Raw genomic sequence first — 20,845 nt, forward strand, 5'->3', positions numbered from 1 at the left:
CCAGTCTGCTGTGACTAAGAGGAGTTTATCTGCTGCTCTGAGAGGGAAAACATAGTACCAGTTCACACATTACACAGCAAAACAGACATGTTTGCTAAGCTGGACTGAGTTAAAATAACCAAACCAAAAAAAATTCCCTTAAATATACCTGTCCTATTCTACAAATAATTTACTATAGTTCTATGAAATGTAAATAAATATAGTCTATAAGTAATTAAATATAAAAATGCAACATAAAAATTTAAAAGTAAAAGTTCTAACTCCCGGATAAGCGGAGGAAGATGGATGGATGGATGGAGTTCTAATTCATGGCTAGAACTTAAACGCAAGAAATGATAAAATGTAAATATAAGAAAATATCACTAATAAATTAAAGCAAAAAATGCAGTAAGGAAACATCAAAAAGTAAACATTTTTACAAGCTGGACAAATAAAATTTAAAAAGTACAAAAAGTAGAATAGATGGCAGTGAAGCTCTTTTAAAGACAGCAGAAAAATGTGTTTTTCATTGTTTTGAGGATCTTTTCAGCACAGCTAAGATCAGCTCATTAGTGGACTTCAAAGTTCTGGAAGATGCGGTGGGTCAATAGCTCTTAAATCTATAGGGAATTGTATACCGGTAACTTATATGCAAACATTGAACGCTTACAATGAATCCTGTAGCTGATGGAAAGCCAGTGCACTGAAGATGAAAAAAAGGGTTGAATTCCTTATAGCACCTGGAGATGATTCATAGAGAACCAGTCCAAACAGAAATGCAAGGAGTTACCAAACTTAAAGCAACGGGACGATGTTGCTCCGCCCCAACAGTCCCACCCACAGCACAGATGTAAATTTCTGATGAACGACTGCCGCTCTGCAGAAACGATGTCCTAAAAACAACACGTTTCTTGATTTTGGATAAAAACAGCATAATCATAATTAAAACACCACTGAGAACATTTAAAATCAGTGGGACTTTAAGGCAGTTTGGAAAAGCTGGCCATGGCCACACCAAGGCTCTTCACTGACAAGTGAAGGTGCCCTGAATACAGGGCACCTATGGGACAAGTAGGTTCCATTAATTCTGCTAGATTTGCATCAAAAAGATTTTTTGTTTTTCATATCTAATAATGTAATTATTAGATATCAAAGAGTTTGGTAGAAATTTCATGCCAGTAATATCACATATTATACCTGATAACTTATTTGTCTATTGCTCATCAGAACAAATTAATTCTATAGCCATCATAAATAACAAAATCTTTTGTTTAATATATGCAGGTTTTCCACCTAAAGGGACACCTGTGCAGGTAAAACTGTCCTTTACTGATTTCAGAACTTGCAAATGATGAAAGTAAAATTGTTAACCAGTCCTTTATAGTCCTCAGCTTTCTTGGTGACTTCTTGCTCTCCAGATTTCATGTATCGAGGAAGAAATTGACCGCATGAGTGAGTCTTTCCTGCAGCTAAGCATGCAGCTTCAGAGGAGAAGTCAAATGAGCACATGGCTAAACGACAGAGAGAACATTGCTGAAAGCCAGACGGTAACCATCGGCAAAATTACACAATGTATTTCATCTCTTTTGCTGCTTGCTTTTAACCATTGTAAATCTTAACCATAAAGTGTTAACTTAATTTCCTTCAGCAACACAACACCCTAATCCGTCTAATATAAATACCTTGAAATGTGTGCAACCAAAAGTGGCTCTATTAAATTCACATGAATACAAAAATGAAATGACTTTGGCTACTATGCCTAACCAAAAAGCTAAAATGTGTAGAAAATGTTGCCTCTTTATGGTGATGAATTGTTGAAATAAATCCTCTTCATACAGATATCACGTAGGTCTCATTGAGCCTCAGAACCAGAACAGGACTCATTTTGTATCTGACTTTTATGTGCCTGCATTTGCATCTTTATGTCTCTTGCTAATGCATCAATTTGTCTGTCCCTTTTTGAAAATCATTTACAGTTCTTCTTCTTTTTTTTTTTTTTGCAGAGGAGATCTTCAGCAAGCACACCAAGCCTGAGTCGCAGCGGAACGGTCCTGCTGGAACTCAAGAGACACCTTGTATCGCAGCGCCTCGATGAGCTAAAAGTCACATTAGACCTAATGAGACGGCGCCAGCAGCACGACAGCAAGTTGAAAGACGGAGCAGGAGGCCGTACCCAAAGTGACAGCTCCATCATTCAGCAGGAGGAAAGTGAGCATGTTTCTACTTCAGATGGATGCAAAACAGCCAGTGACCAGCACGGCTGTGACACCTCTGCTAATTAAAGTCAAATGCATGGGGAGAGCAGACAATACAGTTATTCTTACTGAAAAGTCATATTTCTGACCAGCAACAGAGCCGGAGTGACCACTAGACAATCTGCCCCACTGCTGAACCCACACCCACACACACACAAAACACACACACATAAAATACAGACATGGAAAAGGAGTGCAACTACTGAACAGAAAGTAAAATTATCTATGTAAAAATGTTGCTGAAATAATATTTAATTTGTCTGTTCTTTTGTCTTTGATTTCTTTCTACCCTGTCATGTTTGGCCTTGAATAAATATGTATTTGTTGTTCCCTGTTAAACTGAAAATGATACAAGTGACTTTTAATAGTAACTTTCACCAGCTTCAAATATCTTAACTGTTTTGCTTATGCTTCATGTGTTTCTAAGTTAAAAATAAAAAACTTCTTGAAGCAAACTGAGGCGTTACCCTGACTATAAAGTTATTGTTGTTGTTTTTTTACTTAACAATCTTCGTATTCTTTTTTTCAAAAAAGAAACTTCCACTGCATAAAAAGGTGACACTCACATTTTCTATGCTGCCCCCTAAAGGTGACAAGATGCATCTTTTTGTCTGTAATGAACTATAACTATGTCCTTTCCCTTTTTTTGTTCGGAACACATGTAAAATTCCCCTTTAACCAGAGAGAGCAGTGATCTGTGCTGCAAGACTGAGGCCTTCTTCTGGTTCAGTGCTTTATCTGACACATGGGGTTGTGGGTCTTATAATAGAAAGCCAGTATTTCTAGAGGAGGCCATGAGCCAAATCAGAAGGTCAGATGGAAGAAGTCTTCACTTGCTATCAGTGTTAGCTTAAAGCTGTGTGCCAAGTGCTCCTGGCTGAATTTGGCATTGCCCTGTGGATGTGTTTGTGTGTACTTTTGTGAGTAATGTGTGTGGAAGGGAGTTTTGTTCTGTGGCTTATCAATTAGATTAGCTGCTTTGCAGCTGATGTGGGCCTGCATGTTTACCTCAGCAGGACACAGAAGAATGCAACTGTGCTAAAGCTGTGCTTGTGTGTGTTGTGTAAATCTGCTATTGTGGGATTTGCAGTAGTACAAAATTACATTTGCTCCAGTTGTCCAAATCAAAACAGTGGTTGCCTTAGTGGATCTGGCTTTAGGTGTTATTTGTTCCAGAATATGAACATCCGAGTTTGGAGAGGTTTATTGTATTATTTTTGAAAGACTTTTCCAGCAGTACCTGCAATACTTTTATCCCAAATCCACACAAATGTTGCTGACAACAAATGTTTTTACTTAAAAAAAGAAAAAGAAAATTCACCTAAAAACAACAGATGCAAACAAAACAGAGATAAATTATAAGCAAAAAGTCAAGCTCCGCTAATGCTCTGCAAACTCCAGCATTAGGAGGTTTTTATTGTAAACAGCACGAGATTTGTATCTCAATTTCCATCATATTTGATCCATAGCTCTGTGTTGTAATCATTCTATAATCTTGAAATCCTTCCAAATCCCTGAAAATCTGCTCTGTACGGCATATCCTCGAGGACCTCGCTCAGGCATGCACACGCACACACATATGAAGACATACTTGAGCACAAACAGACGTAACCTATAAACCCAAAAACTCAAGATGCCTGAATTACTTCTCCTTACTCCATATACACATTCTCATGGCCTTTCATGTGTTTACATTGCAGCACATGGAGCAGCTAGTTTCCTCCATTTTACAGTTGCCTGCACCGCTGTGGTAAAGATCAGAACACATTGTATTTATTTGCTGTTGTATTTGAGCTTCTTTGTTTATTGGGGATGGGATGATGGTTATTGTCTGTTGCTCGTTAAGCAGACCCAACTGTAGTCACCATGGCACTGTGCGACTGTTGCTATGGTTTCTCTATCTGCAGGATGTGGTTTCAGTAGACATACCATATTTAGTCTGTCCCTCAGTGCACCAGTCTGCAGCTGATTCGAACAGCACTGATAAAGCATCCAGCTCCAGTCTGCCTTCCTCTGTTAAATAAAATACCAGTTTAGCCGTTTACAATGCAGATCAATCCAAGCTATAAATGTAAATGAGTTGGGTTCAAATTTTTCTCTATTAATGACGCAACATTAGAAATACCTTAAGCATCTGGTAAAGTGTAGGAAAATCCAATCCATTATTATTATTATTAACTGTTTTTATTCCTTGTGTTATTCAAGGTACTTAAATGTTGGGAGTGGGGTCATCTGGACCCCACAAGAAAGTGCGCTGAACCTTTTTTCTTCAATGCTTTTTGATCTTCACTGGTGTCCATGGATTACACGAAATCCTCTTCACCTCTATCCACCTTTGTCATGGTAGGGAGAACACATCAATGTAAGGGTGGGGTCATTTTGAACCCACAAGATAGCACAATTGTTAAGATGAATCAAATCAAATCAAATATAACTTTATTTGTAAAAAAAAAAAAAAAAAGTAGGGCTTCTAATACATTGTGGAACTCGAAGCACTTTAACATTTAGAACAAAAAATAAAATAAAAAACACACAATATTACAATAAAAAACCCACCCTATACCCTTCCCACTCCCCTCTGTTAAAAGATACGACTCATGACCCCACATACAATGAGTACTGATAAAAGTAACTACTAAAAGAAATTTAAGGCTTGGCTCTGTTGTGAGGAAAGAGTCTCTTCATACCAGGAGCCAGTTCAGCGGTACACACATTGCCACTGTGCCCACCCAGACCAGGATGGCAAAGGGGTCCACTTCACAGCCATGAGGCTGCAATGTTGAACTCCAGCTGCCCCAGCAAGGGCGACACCCGCAACAACAGCCACCAACCAAGCTGGCAAGCTCTGGCTGATAATATTCCCACAAGAAACAGTGGGGCTAAAATCCTCATAAGATGCTACAATTAAAAACAGAAGACGAATATAAAAACATAAAATTGAGAGTAAGATTAAATGCATAAAGTGCCAAAATGTTGAGTGATCTCTTTTTCAAGCTAAATGCTTGATCTAGTTCAAATTCTTTGTGTAAAAATAATTTTTCTCTTTCTCTGAGTTTCTGAATAATTTTGTGGAAAATGTCCTGCCATGAGGAATTCCTTTAAAACATGCAATATGAATCAATCCTATAAATAACAAAAAATGTCATTACATGCGGATCAGTCACAGAATGCACACGATTTAGGTCAAACATGGGCTACAAGTTAAAGGAAGAACCAAAAGTTGAAGTACAAACACATATAACTTTTATAAGGAATTATTTTCTTTAACTTGATTATAAGTGGATTACAGAATTGTGGATTTATTTTAAACATGTTGTTCACCATTCAGCATATCTCCTCAGGGTTCACTATAGCAAATCAGCTTTCAATGATTCACACAGGTAGTTTGGCAGAGATGTTTAATGCCGGATGCCCTTCCTGACACCCTGTATTTTATACAGGATGGGGACCAGCAACAGGCCTTCTTGTGGCTAGTAAGGAAATCGCACAAAGGGTCTTTCCCAAGAGCCCAAACTGGATATTTTGAACCTTGAGCTGCCTTGATTTCTCATTTTAGCCTTAGATCGCCAGAGAGCAGCTTGTGAAGCAGAAAAATAATGAAGCGCATGTGTAACAAACATTGTTTTGACAAGAATCTCTGCCAGAAGCAGCTGCTAAACAGGATTATGTAACAATGACCTATATGTATTTCCTCCATCCTGCTCAACAGCATGTGAACTCACATGAAAATATTGGGTTTTAAACATAAACAATATTTTATACTGAGATCAGTTCATTTAAAACTGCAGTAATAATAATCAGACAAGCATGCAGGCCTGCATGATGAGGTTTGGCTGACCAGTATTGGCAATTTTATGTTCATGCTCATTGTAGTGTAGGAGGGAGTGACTCACGCATGCGTATCAAACGCCGCGCTCCTGCCAGTGTTGAGTGTCTACTGGGAAAAAAGAAAAGAAAACAAAGGCAGCGAGCTGCAGCTGGGAAATGTCATCAGTTATCTGTCAATGGAGGACACAATTTTCTAGCAATCAATATAGTCCTGCCTCTGTTTGAGAGTGAAGGAAAGCGAGCCGGCTTTTTGGCTGTTACAGGAAAGCCTCACCTCGCAGGAAGAGTGAGTAATTTATATTATCAGTCACAGAGAATCCACAGGTTCCGCCTCCCTGTTCACATCAGAACCGTCTTTGGATGTTTCCGCTCCAAACAGCAGGAGTTGCGGCCGAGAAAACTGTTGCATCATTCGAGACGCTGCCGCGCACCGCCGACTTGTTTGTTCCTCCGAGCGCAGCAAACTGTCGATTTCCTGCAGTGACAACGATCATTTAGGACGATTTTTTTCCATAAGGAACTAATTTCAGCTCCTGATAGCGCTGTGACGCGAAGGTTCGGTTCGGATGTTCGGCAGTACAGAAGGGGGGTACCTGCAGAGGCGCTGTCCGTGGTGCTGAAGTCGTCCGGTCTCAGCCTGAACCTCCAGCTTCAGACAAAGTAAACTTCCAGAGACTCTTAGCCTCTGCAGCTCCCAAAATAGATAAATATGCTCACTCTGAACAGACTTTATCTAAACACTGTGGCCTTTTTGATTTTATTTGGTAAGTATTATATGCATTTTATGAAAATGTTGCATGTTTTGTCTAGTTTCCAACGCAACCTTTCGAATGCCTTTTCCTTTTATTGTTTATGAGCTCAAATCAAATCCTGTTATGTCTTGTGCCTTTCCCCAGTTTGTCCCCCAGACAGTAACTGTTTTTCCTGTTTCTGAAGAGCACAAAAAGATGTTGTCACTGTCTGCCTGCTGGGGGGTTTTGTTATATAAGAGCACTGGGCCGTGCATGCATCTGATGTGATCCTCACATAATGTTAGAAATCTGAAAGCTTTCAAACTCAGGAAATGTTTTCTTTTTACATAAAGATCCTACTCTGTATTCAGCTGCTAATGTAATTCTTGATTTGGTCCTTTTATTCAGCTTGCTCATGACACTTAACAGCCCCCTTCAACACTCATAGCTTCCATCCACTCATTTGTTCCTCCCACATGTTCTCTAGCAGAGGCCATCATTCATGTGGTCTGAATGACCTTTGATTTGCCAACAGTACTGTGAATCCAGCGCAAGATAATTGAATTTGTCTCTCTTTTTAATGCTTGTGGGCTTTTTATTTTTTTGTCCTGATGATTTTGCTTCTCTGGAAATGTGGGGGGATGAGTAACCTAAAAAAAAATAATACTGACTCATCAGGAGTTTAAAATTCTGCTTCTCAACAACTTTGATTGTAGCTCTGCTTTGGGTCAGCACAACTTTCAAAAACTTTGATGAATTCCATTTGCATTTGTCAGCACTTCTGCTCTGAAATACACAAAACCAGTGACAAGTATTGAATAACACTGTGGCTGGATAGTGTTTATACTTTCCAGTTTTCATCATTGCTGTCAAAGAAAAACCTCAACACAGACATTTATACAAATTTGGGAGAAATAGCCTGAAAGGGTGTTTGTGTAACATCTCCATGCCCGTCTAGTCCAATTGTGCAGACCTGTATGTGTGGATGTACCGTCTGATACTGAAGCAGTCATCGGGACCCAGATGAGGCTGACCTGCATCTCCTGTATGAAGAGGGAGGAGGTCAAAGCACGGACACTCGTGAACTGGTTCTACTTTTCAGATTCAGGTGACATGACACATGTAAGTTGCTGCCACTGTATACCTCCTAACGTTCAGCCTTTTGTATCCTTGCAACATTCCAAGCAAGTCATCTCTCTATTCTAGATATACAAATACGAAAACACTAAAGAGACAGATCTGGACGGACCCTTTAAAGGTCGCTTGGCCTGGAATGGGAGCAAAGACTTGCAAGATCTCTCGATTGTGATCCTCAACGTCACCTTAAACGACAGTGGTTTATACCAGTGCGAGGTTTCTCGGGAGTTTGATTTTCGCTTCTTTACTCCCACCTTTTTCATCAGAAAGAACATCACTCTAACGGTGAAAGAGAGAGGTCAGTGATTTTAAAAAGCAGAGTGTCAAATGCAGTATATGTCATTCTCTTGGCTGCTCGTGTTTAGAAAAACATGGAATTATGACCCATGTAGAAAGTTGTGAATCAATAATTAATATACATTCTTAGTCCAGCTTTGATGGTAGAAATATATTTAGAATATCAATTTTTTTGCAAATGAACCTTTCTTATGTTTTATTAAGTTAGATTGCTTTTCTAGCCTGTACGCACAGGAATTTCAAAGCTGATTGTCAAAATACTCATGATTTATATCCTCCCAACAGCACTGCACATTTGAACCCTAGGAGATGTGCTGTGCTGGCCTGTGTGTACTGAGAAGTCTCTCTGTGTGGTGCATTGGCTTCATCTGATGCTGCAAAAAACAAACACAAAAATGTGTTAGTTGTTCACCAGATGTGGCCCATGTAGTTAGATTTCACGCTTGGTGTTTTTGCTGGTGATGCATCAGAATGAAGGTAGTCTGCCACAAACGACTGTATACCATTTTCCAATCTTCATTTGTTTCCTTGTAACCGCTCTGATTGATTTGGAATAATTCTGTTTTGTTCGTCTTCATTTATTGGCCTTCGATGCTGTCTTCTGTTTTCAGTGAAGGGGTTAAAACAAACCAGCTACTTTGCTATCTGTTAAAAAGGGGTAACGTATTCTGCTTTCTGAATGCTCGGCTTGCTGAATGTGTCATTTACCATCCTGATCGAAAATATACGACACGTATATTTGGTTCCTCGATCGTCCCTCATCTTCTTTGAATTTTTCATTTTTGTGCTTGCATATGGTTAGGCTTCAGTTAGAGGCAGTGCCAGAGACAAGTTTGTAGCAACAAAGTGTCGTATTTTCTAAGTATTTGGTTTCTGCAGGTCCATCCTAAAAGTTTGGCACTGTTTGATTCTTTACTATACATATATTAAAAGCTTTCTTCATTTTTCATATAACAGTGGTGTCAAATTTCAGAAAGCCTTCAGTGAAGTGGGTATATACATGGGTATCATATTGCAGTAATGATGTCTTTCAAGGCAGAATGGAACAGCTCAGTGCTGCTCTTTCCCTTCTGTGCGATTGGGTTTCAATAACAGTTTCTATTTTCAGAACCAGATCAGTTAATCTGTCACATTCTGGACAAATGGCTTTCTGGAATTTGGTAAACACTCAGTAATTAACAACTTCACAGTGGCTCCAAACCAAAATACGGTAAAAGAGGAAAAGCTTGAATTTCTTTGAACGTTTGGCAAAAATTTGCCTACAAAAAGATTCTTGATTGAAATGTTGATGACGTAAATAAAAGGGAAACCAATCGTAAATATTTTGACTTTTTCAAAATCTCTGCAGATAGAATTATGTTGTAAAGTAAAGGATAGGAGTGAATTTTATTGCCCTAAGATGGGCACAAAATGAAACACTTTGGAACAATTCACTATAAAATCACAAATTTGTTTTTTTTCTGGTTTAAACGTCTGTGCTCATTTTTTTAAAAAAAAATACAAAAGAGATTAAGGCAACAATTTAACACTCGTACATTTTCATTTTAGTATAAGCACAAGAGCTCTATTTTCCTGTTTTAAACAATTCTATCAATCTTGTTACCTCTCCTGAAGTTTTCACATTTATTGGCAGCTTGTGGGATGAATCTGAATGTGCGCTTAAGCGGCTAATTTGCAGCTGCACCGCCAACTCACGCATACGCTTAGAAACCCACACAACATTTATTGAAGGTTTCTTTTTCTTCTGCAGTTCTGAGAATGCATCAGAGGGTTTACCATCTGTCCTAAAATTGAAGATCCACTGTGACTTTGTACATTTTTCTAATTTCCTCTGTAAAAGGTTCCCTGTGGAGTTTATTTTAGGATTCCAAGAACAAGTTTTTACAGAGTAAGCCTTTCATTTTTTTAAAAATGTTTATTTTAAATAAATCTCCACAGCGGACCTTTAACCTCTAATTTAAGGTTATCAAATCATCATAGACAAATAGACTTATACTTTTCATGCACACCTTTTGCCTGCATCTTCTAAATCTAAATGTAAAAAGGTTTTATATTGAAAGTTTTACAAAATGTTTCACGTGTGACGAACTTGCACTTGATCCATATCATGGTAAACGTGTCATTTTAGATTTTAATGATAGTGTTAGAATGTGCTTTCCATTGTTCAGTATAGACTAAACTTAAATGTTACCTTAAAACACTTTTTAATATAGTCCTCCCACAAGTAAATCCTAAAACCCTGCAAAAAGAATATCCCACAATAGTAAGCAGCATGGAATGTGAAAACATATCTGATCATTATTTGTGATGAAAAGTTGTGACAAAAGTTTCCATATTTTAAAATTAATGAAAAGCACTAGTCAGAGGAAGTAAACTTTTTAAGTAAAAGTGGGGACATATCATCTTGTTCATAATTTATGATATACAGATAGTGTGCCAGCAGGGTTACAAATAAAAAATTACCATATTCTTTCAAAGCAACAAAAGAAGTCTCTTTTTTTCCTTCAAAATAGTAGCTCTTTTTCTCTAGAAAACTTCAGACAATGAATGCATGCTGAATAAAACATGTCCCTATCTGCTATTTGTGCTTCACAGCCTCTGAGGACACGACAGCAATCTACTCTGAGATCATGATGTATGTGTTGCTTGTGTTCTTGACCTTCTGGCTTCTGGTAGAAATGGTGTACTGCTACAGAAAGATCTCCAAATCTGATGACCAGGCGCAGGACACGGCGTGAGTCTCACTTTACTGCATTTACAGATCCCTACTAATGCAACTGGACAGCAAAGTGAAACAGTGTTTGAGCTGTGACATGTTCAAAGGTGTATGTCAATTCAAATTGTGTTTGTTTAAAACCCATGAAAGCATGAGGGTACATAAAGAGTGTGGCAAAAATGGTATTTGTCACAGATTCTGTAAGTTGTTCCACTGAAAAAGATGGAGCGGTGTGTTCATCATGGGTGTGAGATGTGAGTTGCATTTTGTTAAAAATATCCAAGAAATAAAATTGTGTCAATTTTAATCAATGTTATAATAGTCCCGAAAGTAAGTATAAGCAATCTGTCCCTCACAGACCAGTCACTTCTTCTTTGAGAAGCTCTTCTTCTAGATTCTCTACTCGTTACCCTTTTTTAATGGCAGCTTTTTTAACTGGTTATCCATATAAAAGCCACCTCTTCAAACTCTCAAACAGACAGACTGTAACAACTCCACTTTGACCATGACCAAAGAGCCGTCTAAGGACCCCAGGTATGAGATTATAAACCTTAACAAGACTAGGATAAACAAATTTACTATAAGCAAGCAGTTTGGTGAGAAGAGATCAACTGTAAATTCAAGACCACTGACAATTCCTCATTATTCTCAAGATCCCACCTCAAATGATCTTGAGAATAATAAGGAAACATCATAAAACAATACAGAAAAACAAATCAATGACCTGAAAAGAGTTGGAACCACAGTAACAAAGGTTGCGTTTGGTAACACACTACATCATCATGGATTCAGGTCCTGCAGAGCTCCAAAAGTCCCCCTGCTTGAGTCAGCAATGTCTACGCCTGTCTAAAGATTGCCAGAGACCATCTTCTGGATGATCCAGAGGATGATTAGCTGAAAATCATTGAGAAAAGGATTAGTGGGGCCACGAGTAGTGAGATTTTAGGCAAAAACCTCTTTTCATCAGTGAGAATATTGAAGATGAAATATGCCTGGATATTCCGACAATAATCTTTAACACGAAAAGCATGTCAAGGTTCTGGAGAGGTCTAGCTAGTCTCCATTTCTCATTCAACAGAAAATTTGTGGAGAGAGTTGAAATTATGTGTTGCCTTGCAAAACATCACAGCTCTAGAGGAGATCTGCATGGATTAATGGGCCAAAATAGCAGCTACAGTGTGTGACAAACCTGGTGACTTTTCTTATGATCAAATCCTTACTTTCTGCCCTATTATCCAAGAAATTCTTAACATCTTTCAATGTGATTTTCCAGATTCTTTTACTTAAATTCTGTCTCTCACTGTACATTAGTGATGAACATCACATCTCTTCCATCTTTTTAACCGGTAAATCTTGCAGAACTTACTGCCAAATACTTTTTTGCCCCACTGTATTACATAATGATGAATAAACATCTAAAGAAAATAATTGACTGCAAAAAGCTAGACAGAAGACAGGAACATGACAGACAGCAGTAATTGAGTCAAAGAAACGTTTGCTTTTAACCTTCCTGCAACTTTAATTCCTCTTAACATTTAAGAATGTCAGCAGACTTGAATAATTTTAAGGTCTGCTGACTGCTCTTTATTCTAAATGAGCCTTAACAGCCGAAATGGATTTTCACCTCCTTCTGAAAGTGACTTTCTGCACACCCTCTGTGCCGTAAGAGACTGGATTATGCAAGTCAATCCACACTGACAACTTCTGCAGATAATTCATATCCTGCAGAAGTAGTACTGGCAGAAAGTTCACAAGACATGGATATTATTTATTAAATAAAAAACAAAAACACTTAAGGCTGATTCCAAATCTCACATAAAAACATAGGCATAAGAAAATGTTATTGACATTTTTTTTAAATCAAGGAATAACATTTTAATCTTTACAATTCAAATTATACCTTTTTGTTAAAATAGAGAATGAGAGCAGTAAGAGTTGGAATAAATGTTGTGTTAGTTAATGATTGGTAACTGGGATTGACTGTAGCTGCATACAAATGGATAGATAGGTTTAAAGATTAAAAAAAGAAATTACACTCAATATTTTTAGTACATATTTTATTGCACATACATAGAAAAAAAGTTTAAGTTTAAACAATTGCCCTGTTTGGTTGCTTTTTTGAACAATTGACTGTATATCAGAACAGAACTACTTCTGGTTTCAGTGACACTAAGTAAAGTCAGTCGCCATTTTTGCGCGATATAGGAACGTCACTATGTTGGAACCAGGAATTGTTAGTAAGCAGTGATTGGTCCAAGTCAGTCAGCATTTCTATGGCAAACAGTCTCGCCAGTCAGGACGGAACTTGTTGAAAGACCACAACCCTACCACTTGAAAGCGGGCTTGGGAGAATCTGTCAAACGCTTTGACCGATTTCGACATTAGACCACATATTTTTACTACGGCATTTCATTGGTCAGTTTATAACTTGAATAACTTGCCCAAACAAAAGAATATCATGAAAAAAATAGAAATAGCAAGAACATACAAGGTAGGAGAACATAAATGTTGATTTTGACAAATATGACTGAGTAATAGCTGTTTATTTCTCAAAGAAGTCTATAGGATTTTGACTTCTTGGAATCAGTGGGTACTTCCTGTTTGGAATGCGAGGGGGGAGGGGTCACTCAGTCCATTTCTCATATACAGTCAATGATTTGAGCCCATCAAGGGCTGCCTCTTTTGTATGAAATCACTTTTTCTCTGCGTTTAAGCCGATTGCTGATCCGTGAACAGATGGGAAGAGCACTGAATGTGTGCAACTCTAAACATCACCTGCAATTTAAAGGGTTAATGGGTTGTGGCCGGATCATTATTTAACCCTGACACTTCTGTAGTGAGCAGTCTTGCTCAAAGAAGCAGCTTTGTCTAACAAGTTTAATGAGCCTGATTATGTTAGTTGTTCAGGTCATAATAATTATATTAATAGAGAAAAAGATGGGGGGGGGGGGGGGGGTCAAACAAGTAACACTTAGCAAAAAAGTTGGACAAAAAAACTTTAAAAATTGCTGACAGTCATTGACTCCTAAAATATACACATTTGCTTCATCCACAAGCTGAATCATGAAGCTGAAAGCCTTTTTTAGTTGTAGCACTTTCATTAGACTGAGTTTGCTGTTAAATACTAAATGTAGATGTCAAGATTCCTCCATGTACAGTCTCTCACCACTGATCGCACTAAAGTAATGAGTTCTATCTCCTAAAATTAACTCTCTTTGCTGGTGAAGAAGTGTGACTGAAAAGGTAAGTCTCAGCATGAATGCTGCCCTGGTCCAAAAGTTAAGAGAACTCATTCATCTGTGTTGTATCTTGCTAGAAAGGGCATTATAACAAGCTTTTAGATACTCTGCTGTTTTTCTATCAATCTGCCCACAGGACAAACTACCTAGCCATTCCTTCAGAGCAGAAAGACAATCCAGCTGCTGCAGTTACCGAATAGTTACCGGTTTTCATTGACACGGTACTTTACACAGGATTCTGTCAGCCTGACCCCTGATCACTGAAGTCATCCCTTCTTTGTTTTGAATCATGGCCTGGTTGCTCATAACTGTGCAGTTTTGGGGTAAAGTCGTGCTGTGTTAACAACCTCCATGTCTCATTCTGCTCATTCCCTTCACAGGCTTTCACAAAGCCCCATTTGTGGTGCCATCCAAAACTGTCTCTGTTTTGCATCCATCACATTTGATTAAAAACCATAAAGCCACACTCATGTATGCAATTTTAAACACACTGCAACTATCTGCACAGGAATGTTTGTTGAAATTGTTAAAGGTGTCTCTCATTTTTGGTAGAAGTCCCACTCAAATCATGGAGTTCTTTAGAAATTCACCTCTGAGTTGTGGGGGGGGGGACTGCTGGTGCGAAAGTAAGAATGCACTGACTACCCATCATCCCTTTGTTTACAGTCTCTCCAGCTAGCTTGCAGCCCCTCACCACCCTGAGCTAACATTAGTGATGCAACAAAAATAGCGAGCAATATTGGAGCTATTCTGTTGTAGAGTTCTGTAGAGTTCCACATACAAGCTAAGGACAGGAATGCATCTATTTGTCTACAAGTGGATGCATCAAAATGGATCCCCACAATTTGAATAAAGAAATACTCAGAAAATGCTATTTTAATCTTATTTCTCTTTTATATCTATGTCCTCCATCATGACAAAAATGCTACAAGAACATGTTAAAAACACCAAAAGCACTATTTCAATTAGAGTGTGTCTTTAAAGGTTCAGTTGTTATGTGGTCCTTGATGAAAACATGTTCTTCTCTTTTTCTTTTTTTTTTTTTAGGTATTGATCAGTCACTACCAGACTTCTGTCATGGGGCAACTGTACCGACGCCATGATCACATCAATGTTGCTATCATATCATAACTGTAAGCCATGCAGATTTACTGTGTGACAGATTTGTTTTTGTGAAGAGCCAATCGACATAGCCACGTTTTTTGTTCTTCAATGTTCTTCTCTCTTTTTCTACCTTGATGATAGGCTTCTGAAATCAAGTGCTTTCACAAATACCATTACTGCCCTGCACTTTTTACAGTAATAAGTAACAGCCATGCTCTTTTTGGACCTGTCATTATATAGACTAGATGACTCTTTCCTAATAGTCAGTAGTGCCTCTGTGATTTTATAACTTTTATGAACTTTTACCTTATATGCTTTTCCTTCTGTGGTCAAGCCTAAAAAACTCAAACTTCTACAATAATTCTATAATGCTAGCTTAATATTTTTATTATGTTTTCTATGAAATGATGTGATTTTTGGGTCACATTTTTATTTGTACTGGTGCAATGTCAGGATTGTAAATCTTTTTTACAGGATGCATCTTTCACAGCTTTTTTTTATGTATGCATTTTTGAATTTCCATTATAACAATATATATAATAATACATCCAAATCCTTTTTTTTAAATTCAGAACTAACCTGTACATGTATTTCTTTTCCTTAATTTGCCTGTATATTTAATCCTCATTCATCCCTGATGTCAGAGATTAGCAGGTCAAATCTTACTGCACTTGATTAGACAGAAATGTAACTTTTGAGCTTTGACAGTTGCTATTGCGACTAAATGTGTGCCTCTTTCTATATTGCAATGCTGAATAAATGTTTATGATTTGATTCAGTCATGCAATGCTGTTGTTATCTGCAACAGAAGCAGTGCATCTCATGTGTGACTGAGCTACTTTTGAACGATTAAACACAGTGTATCCAACCAAGCTGTGAGCTGAGTTATTCATTTTTCTGACGCTCTTGCACAGATGCTGATAAAAAGCTATGGGTCCAAAACATTTTGTTTATTTTCATACTTTTACTAGAAAACAGAATTGACTTTCTGTGCATTCACCTTGTTATGTGTGAGTGTGGTTGTTAGGGGGTGGGGGGGTGGGCTGATCTTAAATCAACCCTCAGAAAGCATCCCTGGTGTTTTTCAGCGCTCATAATACTGCAGAAAAGCAACATACAGAAGAAAAACTTTTGATCTGTTTGTCTTTGATTTAAAAAAAGGGAAGGAATAACCATTTCTCTGAAACAAAGTGACGATTAAGCTTTTTGTTGATTGACACCACCCCCCTCTTTTTTTTCCATGTGAGCAATGAGATACTTTATATTATTCAAGGCCAGGCGGTCTGTGGAAAACAACAAGAGAAACATGGACTGACATTCTGGACAAGATGGGATGTATGTTGCTCTTTTAGGTAGCCATGACCCAGCAGTGACAGATATAGCAGCAGCTGTTGTTATAGCAACCCAATCATGTCTGTAACAAGGCAGACTCCTCTGGAAACATAACAGTATTTGATAGCTAAGCATTACTATTATGGTTTGATATTTACAAAAAAAAAAAAAAAAAAACAGAGCACTAATAACTGCTTCATTCAAGAGGAAGCCAGACGTGTAACAAGCAGCAAAAGTATAGAAGAAATGTCACCACAAACATTAAAAAGCCTTTTTCTACGGGTGTGCCCTTTACGGCCATGAATCAAGTTCACATAAATTGGTTATTGATTGTCCACCACAATCTATAAACTCACCAACAATATGCCATTATGGCTTTCAGATACACTGTGAGAGTGCAATTCTGTAGCCTCCAATAAATAGCTGTCTCTTCCGCTTTTCCGTGCTATTGTCCCAATGTAGCTCCCTCAGGATACAACCTAGTAACATGCCCCACATCCTGCAGATACGTTCCAAATGAACCATCATGCTCAGCAGCTCCAGTCTGAATGAGCTGTTTAGGGCCGCATCCCAACCACGGAAGTGACAGTTAACAACTCTTGAATTTGGTGATAAGGGACCAAAGCACCCCCCCACCCCTTTTTTTTTCCCTGCACCAGACCGTACTCCTCTTGATTCCTAATAGATGCCAGAAAAGTGAGAGGTGTAGCTATTTTTATTGAAACATGATAAAAATATCCTTTGGACTCATTTATCATTTTATCTGTGATTGAGAATGTCTTTCTCTCTAAAGGGTCTTTGTCTCCCCCTGCTGTTAAGTCCACTTTGACATTAATGCACTGACATTAATCATCAGTTATGAACGTTGAGCAGAATTATTGCCACACTTACTGAAACATTTATCTGACAAGGACAGAGGTTTCTCATTTAAGCTGCTGATAGTTGCAATATTTTTGCATTCTGATGGTTAATGTGTTTACCCTCCGATGAACAGAATACAGCCTGATTATCAATGTTTACAAGAAGCCTTGATGCAGCTTGCTGTCTGCCACCAGGCATCATAGTTAGGCTTGAATACAGCACATTGATTAGTGATCAATAGTCACTTTGCAGAATGTGAGTTTTGTATGCTAGCATTTATTAGTTATGATCTTAGGTGAGTGATTGAGTAGATGATTTACTGCCTCATAAATTGTTTAGTTGTTGTGTGTCCTCTCCTCCTCTTTGGATACTGAACCGATTTTTTTAGTAAATTCATGGAGGAGGTGGTTAATGTTAGAAAGATTAGGATGTTCAGACCATTTAAAAATCCAAACGAAGAAAGTCTAAGATAATGTCAATAAATTTCTTGCTGAACAAAGTTAACTAACTTGCACATTTCCAGAAAAGTGATTTTGTACATACTGTGGGTTTGCTCTCTGATAGATAAGAGGTTTGAGAAAATAAAGGGTCTTTAAACTGTGCAGATCAGTCTGTGGGTACAGAATGTGTCTCAAATAAAAAGGCAATTTTTTGTGCAGTTTTCTTAATGCAAAAATGATTTGGCTCTAACTAAGCAATCATATATAGCATAAAAATGCATTTCCAATGAAAAGCTCTGATGAAAATATAAACGGTCAGTAAAGATGAGTAAACAAAATTAAAGCATTGGAAGAGCATTGCATAGGAAGTATAGTGCCGATTTTTTTCTATTAAATCTTCTAAATGAATATTTCCATTATGAGAACAGGAGACAAAGATTGAGTGGATGCTGGTCACAGGGCGAGAATATTTTTTCATTCTAATGAATGTTTATGGCCATCAGTCTTTGAAAAAGGAATACGGTCCAACAAGGTGAATAATAAGATCAAACAGACAGTTATTTAGCAGTAGATAATGACTGAAAAGTCACATTGACTGCAAAAAAAAATTCCAGGACTAAACTCAGTATCACCACTGTACATACTCCTAATGCTGTTTCAGATCATCATACAGCTGCAGGAGGCATCTTTCATACAATATAATTTGTACATGTTCCATACTTGTACTGAAATGTTAATGTACAATAAAAATGTCTGACTATTGGAGATTTAAAATTTTATTAAAGCTGTTACCTCGATGAAAAATACAGCATAAATCAGAAAGGATGTCTTGCTGGTTTATGTTGGTGAAGTACTGGTTTTATTTTGTGATCCACCTGGAACTAAATCCAGAAAATCATGTTGTTCTGTGCTATATGAAGCACTGTCAGTGATGTCCACCATTGATGTTCATGCAGCTAATCAAAGAGACACCTAATAGTCAGGTTAGGTAAAAATTACTTTCTTAAATTTGTTAGAAATTCTACATCAATAGAGAAAGCTAAATTTCACAAATTTCTCAGGTTTTTGATCACAACACATTTGTAACAGTTTTCCAAATTTCTATCAGAACAATGTTTTAATCAAGAAACTGACTTAGATGATTAAATGAAGGGAAAAAGAGCTGGAATGTGTGATACATCCTCTATAATTTACGCTTTCCAATGCACTCTAAATGACTACCACAGGAGCAAAGAGAAAGGTGGCTGTTACATAGAAATTGGGGACTGTGATGACAATTGATAATGAAGCAGATGGAAATGTTCTAAAGTCCTTCTGGCAGAGATGTCTACTGCACATCACATTTCAGCAGTGGAGGAGATTCGAGAAGGAATACATTTTAAAGGAGGTTCTGAACCATGACAAGAAAGAATTTTTATGCAATGATTAAATTCATGAAAACTTTTTAGACTCTGGCCAAGTGCCTCTAAGATGCAAAGAAGATGTTTTGAAGCGGCTATAAAAGAAGTGAGAATTGGGACCATAAGCAGTTTTACAATTTTAGGCTTAACACCCTCACCACTACTAAAATCTCAGCTTGGCACTCCCTGAAAACAAAAGTGTTTATTACTTTAAAAAACTGTATTATTCTAAAATCTCAATCACTTGGATTTGCCTTAAGAGTCTTTTATTTAAAATAATGGGTGAAATAAATGAGTTCAGGTGCAGGAGTCAGATGCATCATTAGTGAGAATTCTAACACTCAAAGGAGCTGCTGCTGCTTTATGGAACTGCTGGAGCCAACAGGAAGCCTTCTTCAATTTTCTTTTTACATCAAAATATCTGGAAGGTAAATCTAACAACCTAAAAGCAGGAAGGTAAGTTCAATAGTTGTAACCCTTGTGCTATCTTAGATGATCCCACCCTTACAATAACATGTTCTCCCTAACAAGACAAAGGTAGATAATGGTGGAAAGATTTTTATGTAATCCATTGACACCAATGAAAATCACAAATCATTGAAGAAAAAAGGTTCAGAGCACTGTCTCGTGGGTCTAGATGACCCAACTCCCAATGTCAAAGTGCCCAGGATAGCACAAGCATTAATTAAGAGACCGAGACTAAATCCAAAGATAAGAAAACAAGCCAAGATGCTTCAATGCCGAGACGAACACAAAAAACACATCTCACATTGTAAAACAAAATCAAAACAAGTGCAGGTGGTTGTACACTCCAATATGAACAAGTGGCAGCTATGGGGGGAAAAGCCACTATTTTCCTGCACGAAAGGGCAGATAAGGGCCTGCATATTGTGATAATTTTTGAACAATTTTAAGTACTCTACAAATACTAGATAGATGGATTCTATATTTAATAAAAAATAAGTATTGTTTTTCTGTTCTTAGACTTACATTTTTTACAGAATTGTGAAAAATTTAGGTAAGAGTATCGACTACTAATGTGACTGCTGTGCATTTTGCAGTGACATTAATTATCTGTTAACATTAAATGTTTGTTTAACTCAAAGAGAGACATAAATCACCATTATTGGCCAACCGTGAATAATTCTGCACCTTGGAATAGTAGACAAATTAAACACTAATTGTACTGTAATAAATCATTACAGTTGAAGACTGCAATATTTTCATTTTTTGAAAAGCACTATCCTGCAATCTAGGCCTCAGCAGATTTATTGGCTTTGAAATTTAGAATCAAGTTGAATACGAAAAGTATTTTCCCTGAATGTCCCTGGTCTGCCCCAGTCTACAAGATCTAATTCTTTAACATATCAGAAGTAAACTTATGTTTCCAAACAGCCAAATGGAAAAAAAAGGATTATTATTTAGGTTTTGGTCCACTTTATGGTATTTATTATCGCATACAGATTTATGACTCATTTGCCAGCAGTGGACTAGCAACTTGTTTATGGTGCGGCTCAGGAGCTGGG

General features: G+C 37.6%; 2 protein-coding genes across 5 annotated transcripts in view; both read left to right on the forward strand.

The window, feature by feature from the left end:
- The window catches only part of LOC105355468 (uncharacterized), a 37,462-nt gene extending 34,773 nt beyond the window's left edge, over positions 1–2,689 (forward strand). For all 3 annotated transcript variants that reach the window (XR_013647266.1, XM_023961771.2, XM_023961772.2), the window contains exons 62-64: positions 1,264–1,292; positions 1,398–1,526; positions 1,983–2,689. Coding sequence is in view for 2 of the 3 variants with exons in the window: in XM_023961771.2 (XP_023817539.1) it covers positions 1,264–1,292; positions 1,398–1,526; positions 1,983–2,261 (437 nt within the window). In the remaining variant the exon portion in view is untranslated. The remainder of the gene's footprint in view (positions 1–1,263; positions 1,293–1,397; positions 1,527–1,982) is intronic.
- Positions 2,690–6,100: 3,411 nt separating this feature from the next.
- Positions 6,101–16,158, forward strand: scn3b (sodium channel, voltage-gated, type III, beta). 2 transcript variants are annotated; one of them, XM_011482572.4, is made up of 6 exons: positions 6,101–6,826; positions 7,752–7,915; positions 8,000–8,228; positions 10,823–10,961; positions 14,319–14,403; positions 15,230–16,158. In XM_011482572.4, the coding sequence occupies exons 1-5, from the start codon at positions 6,772–6,774 to the stop codon at positions 14,380–14,382; spliced, it is 651 nt and encodes a 216-aa protein (XP_011480874.1). In that variant the 5' UTR covers positions 6,101–6,771; the 3' UTR covers positions 14,383–14,403; positions 15,230–16,158. The 2 variants fall into 2 exon arrangements, with proteins under 2 accessions (XP_011480874.1, XP_011480875.1); XM_011482573.4 differs by lacking the exon at positions 14,319–14,403.
- The last annotated feature ends 4,687 nt before the right edge of the window (positions 16,159–20,845 follow it).

The sequence above is a fragment of the Oryzias latipes genome, chromosome 13 (genome assembly GCF_053564925.1).
Source record: "Oryzias latipes strain Hd-rR chromosome 13, Olatipes_Hd-rR_3.1".
NCBI lineage: Eukaryota > Metazoa > Chordata > Actinopteri > Beloniformes > Adrianichthyidae > Oryzias > Oryzias latipes.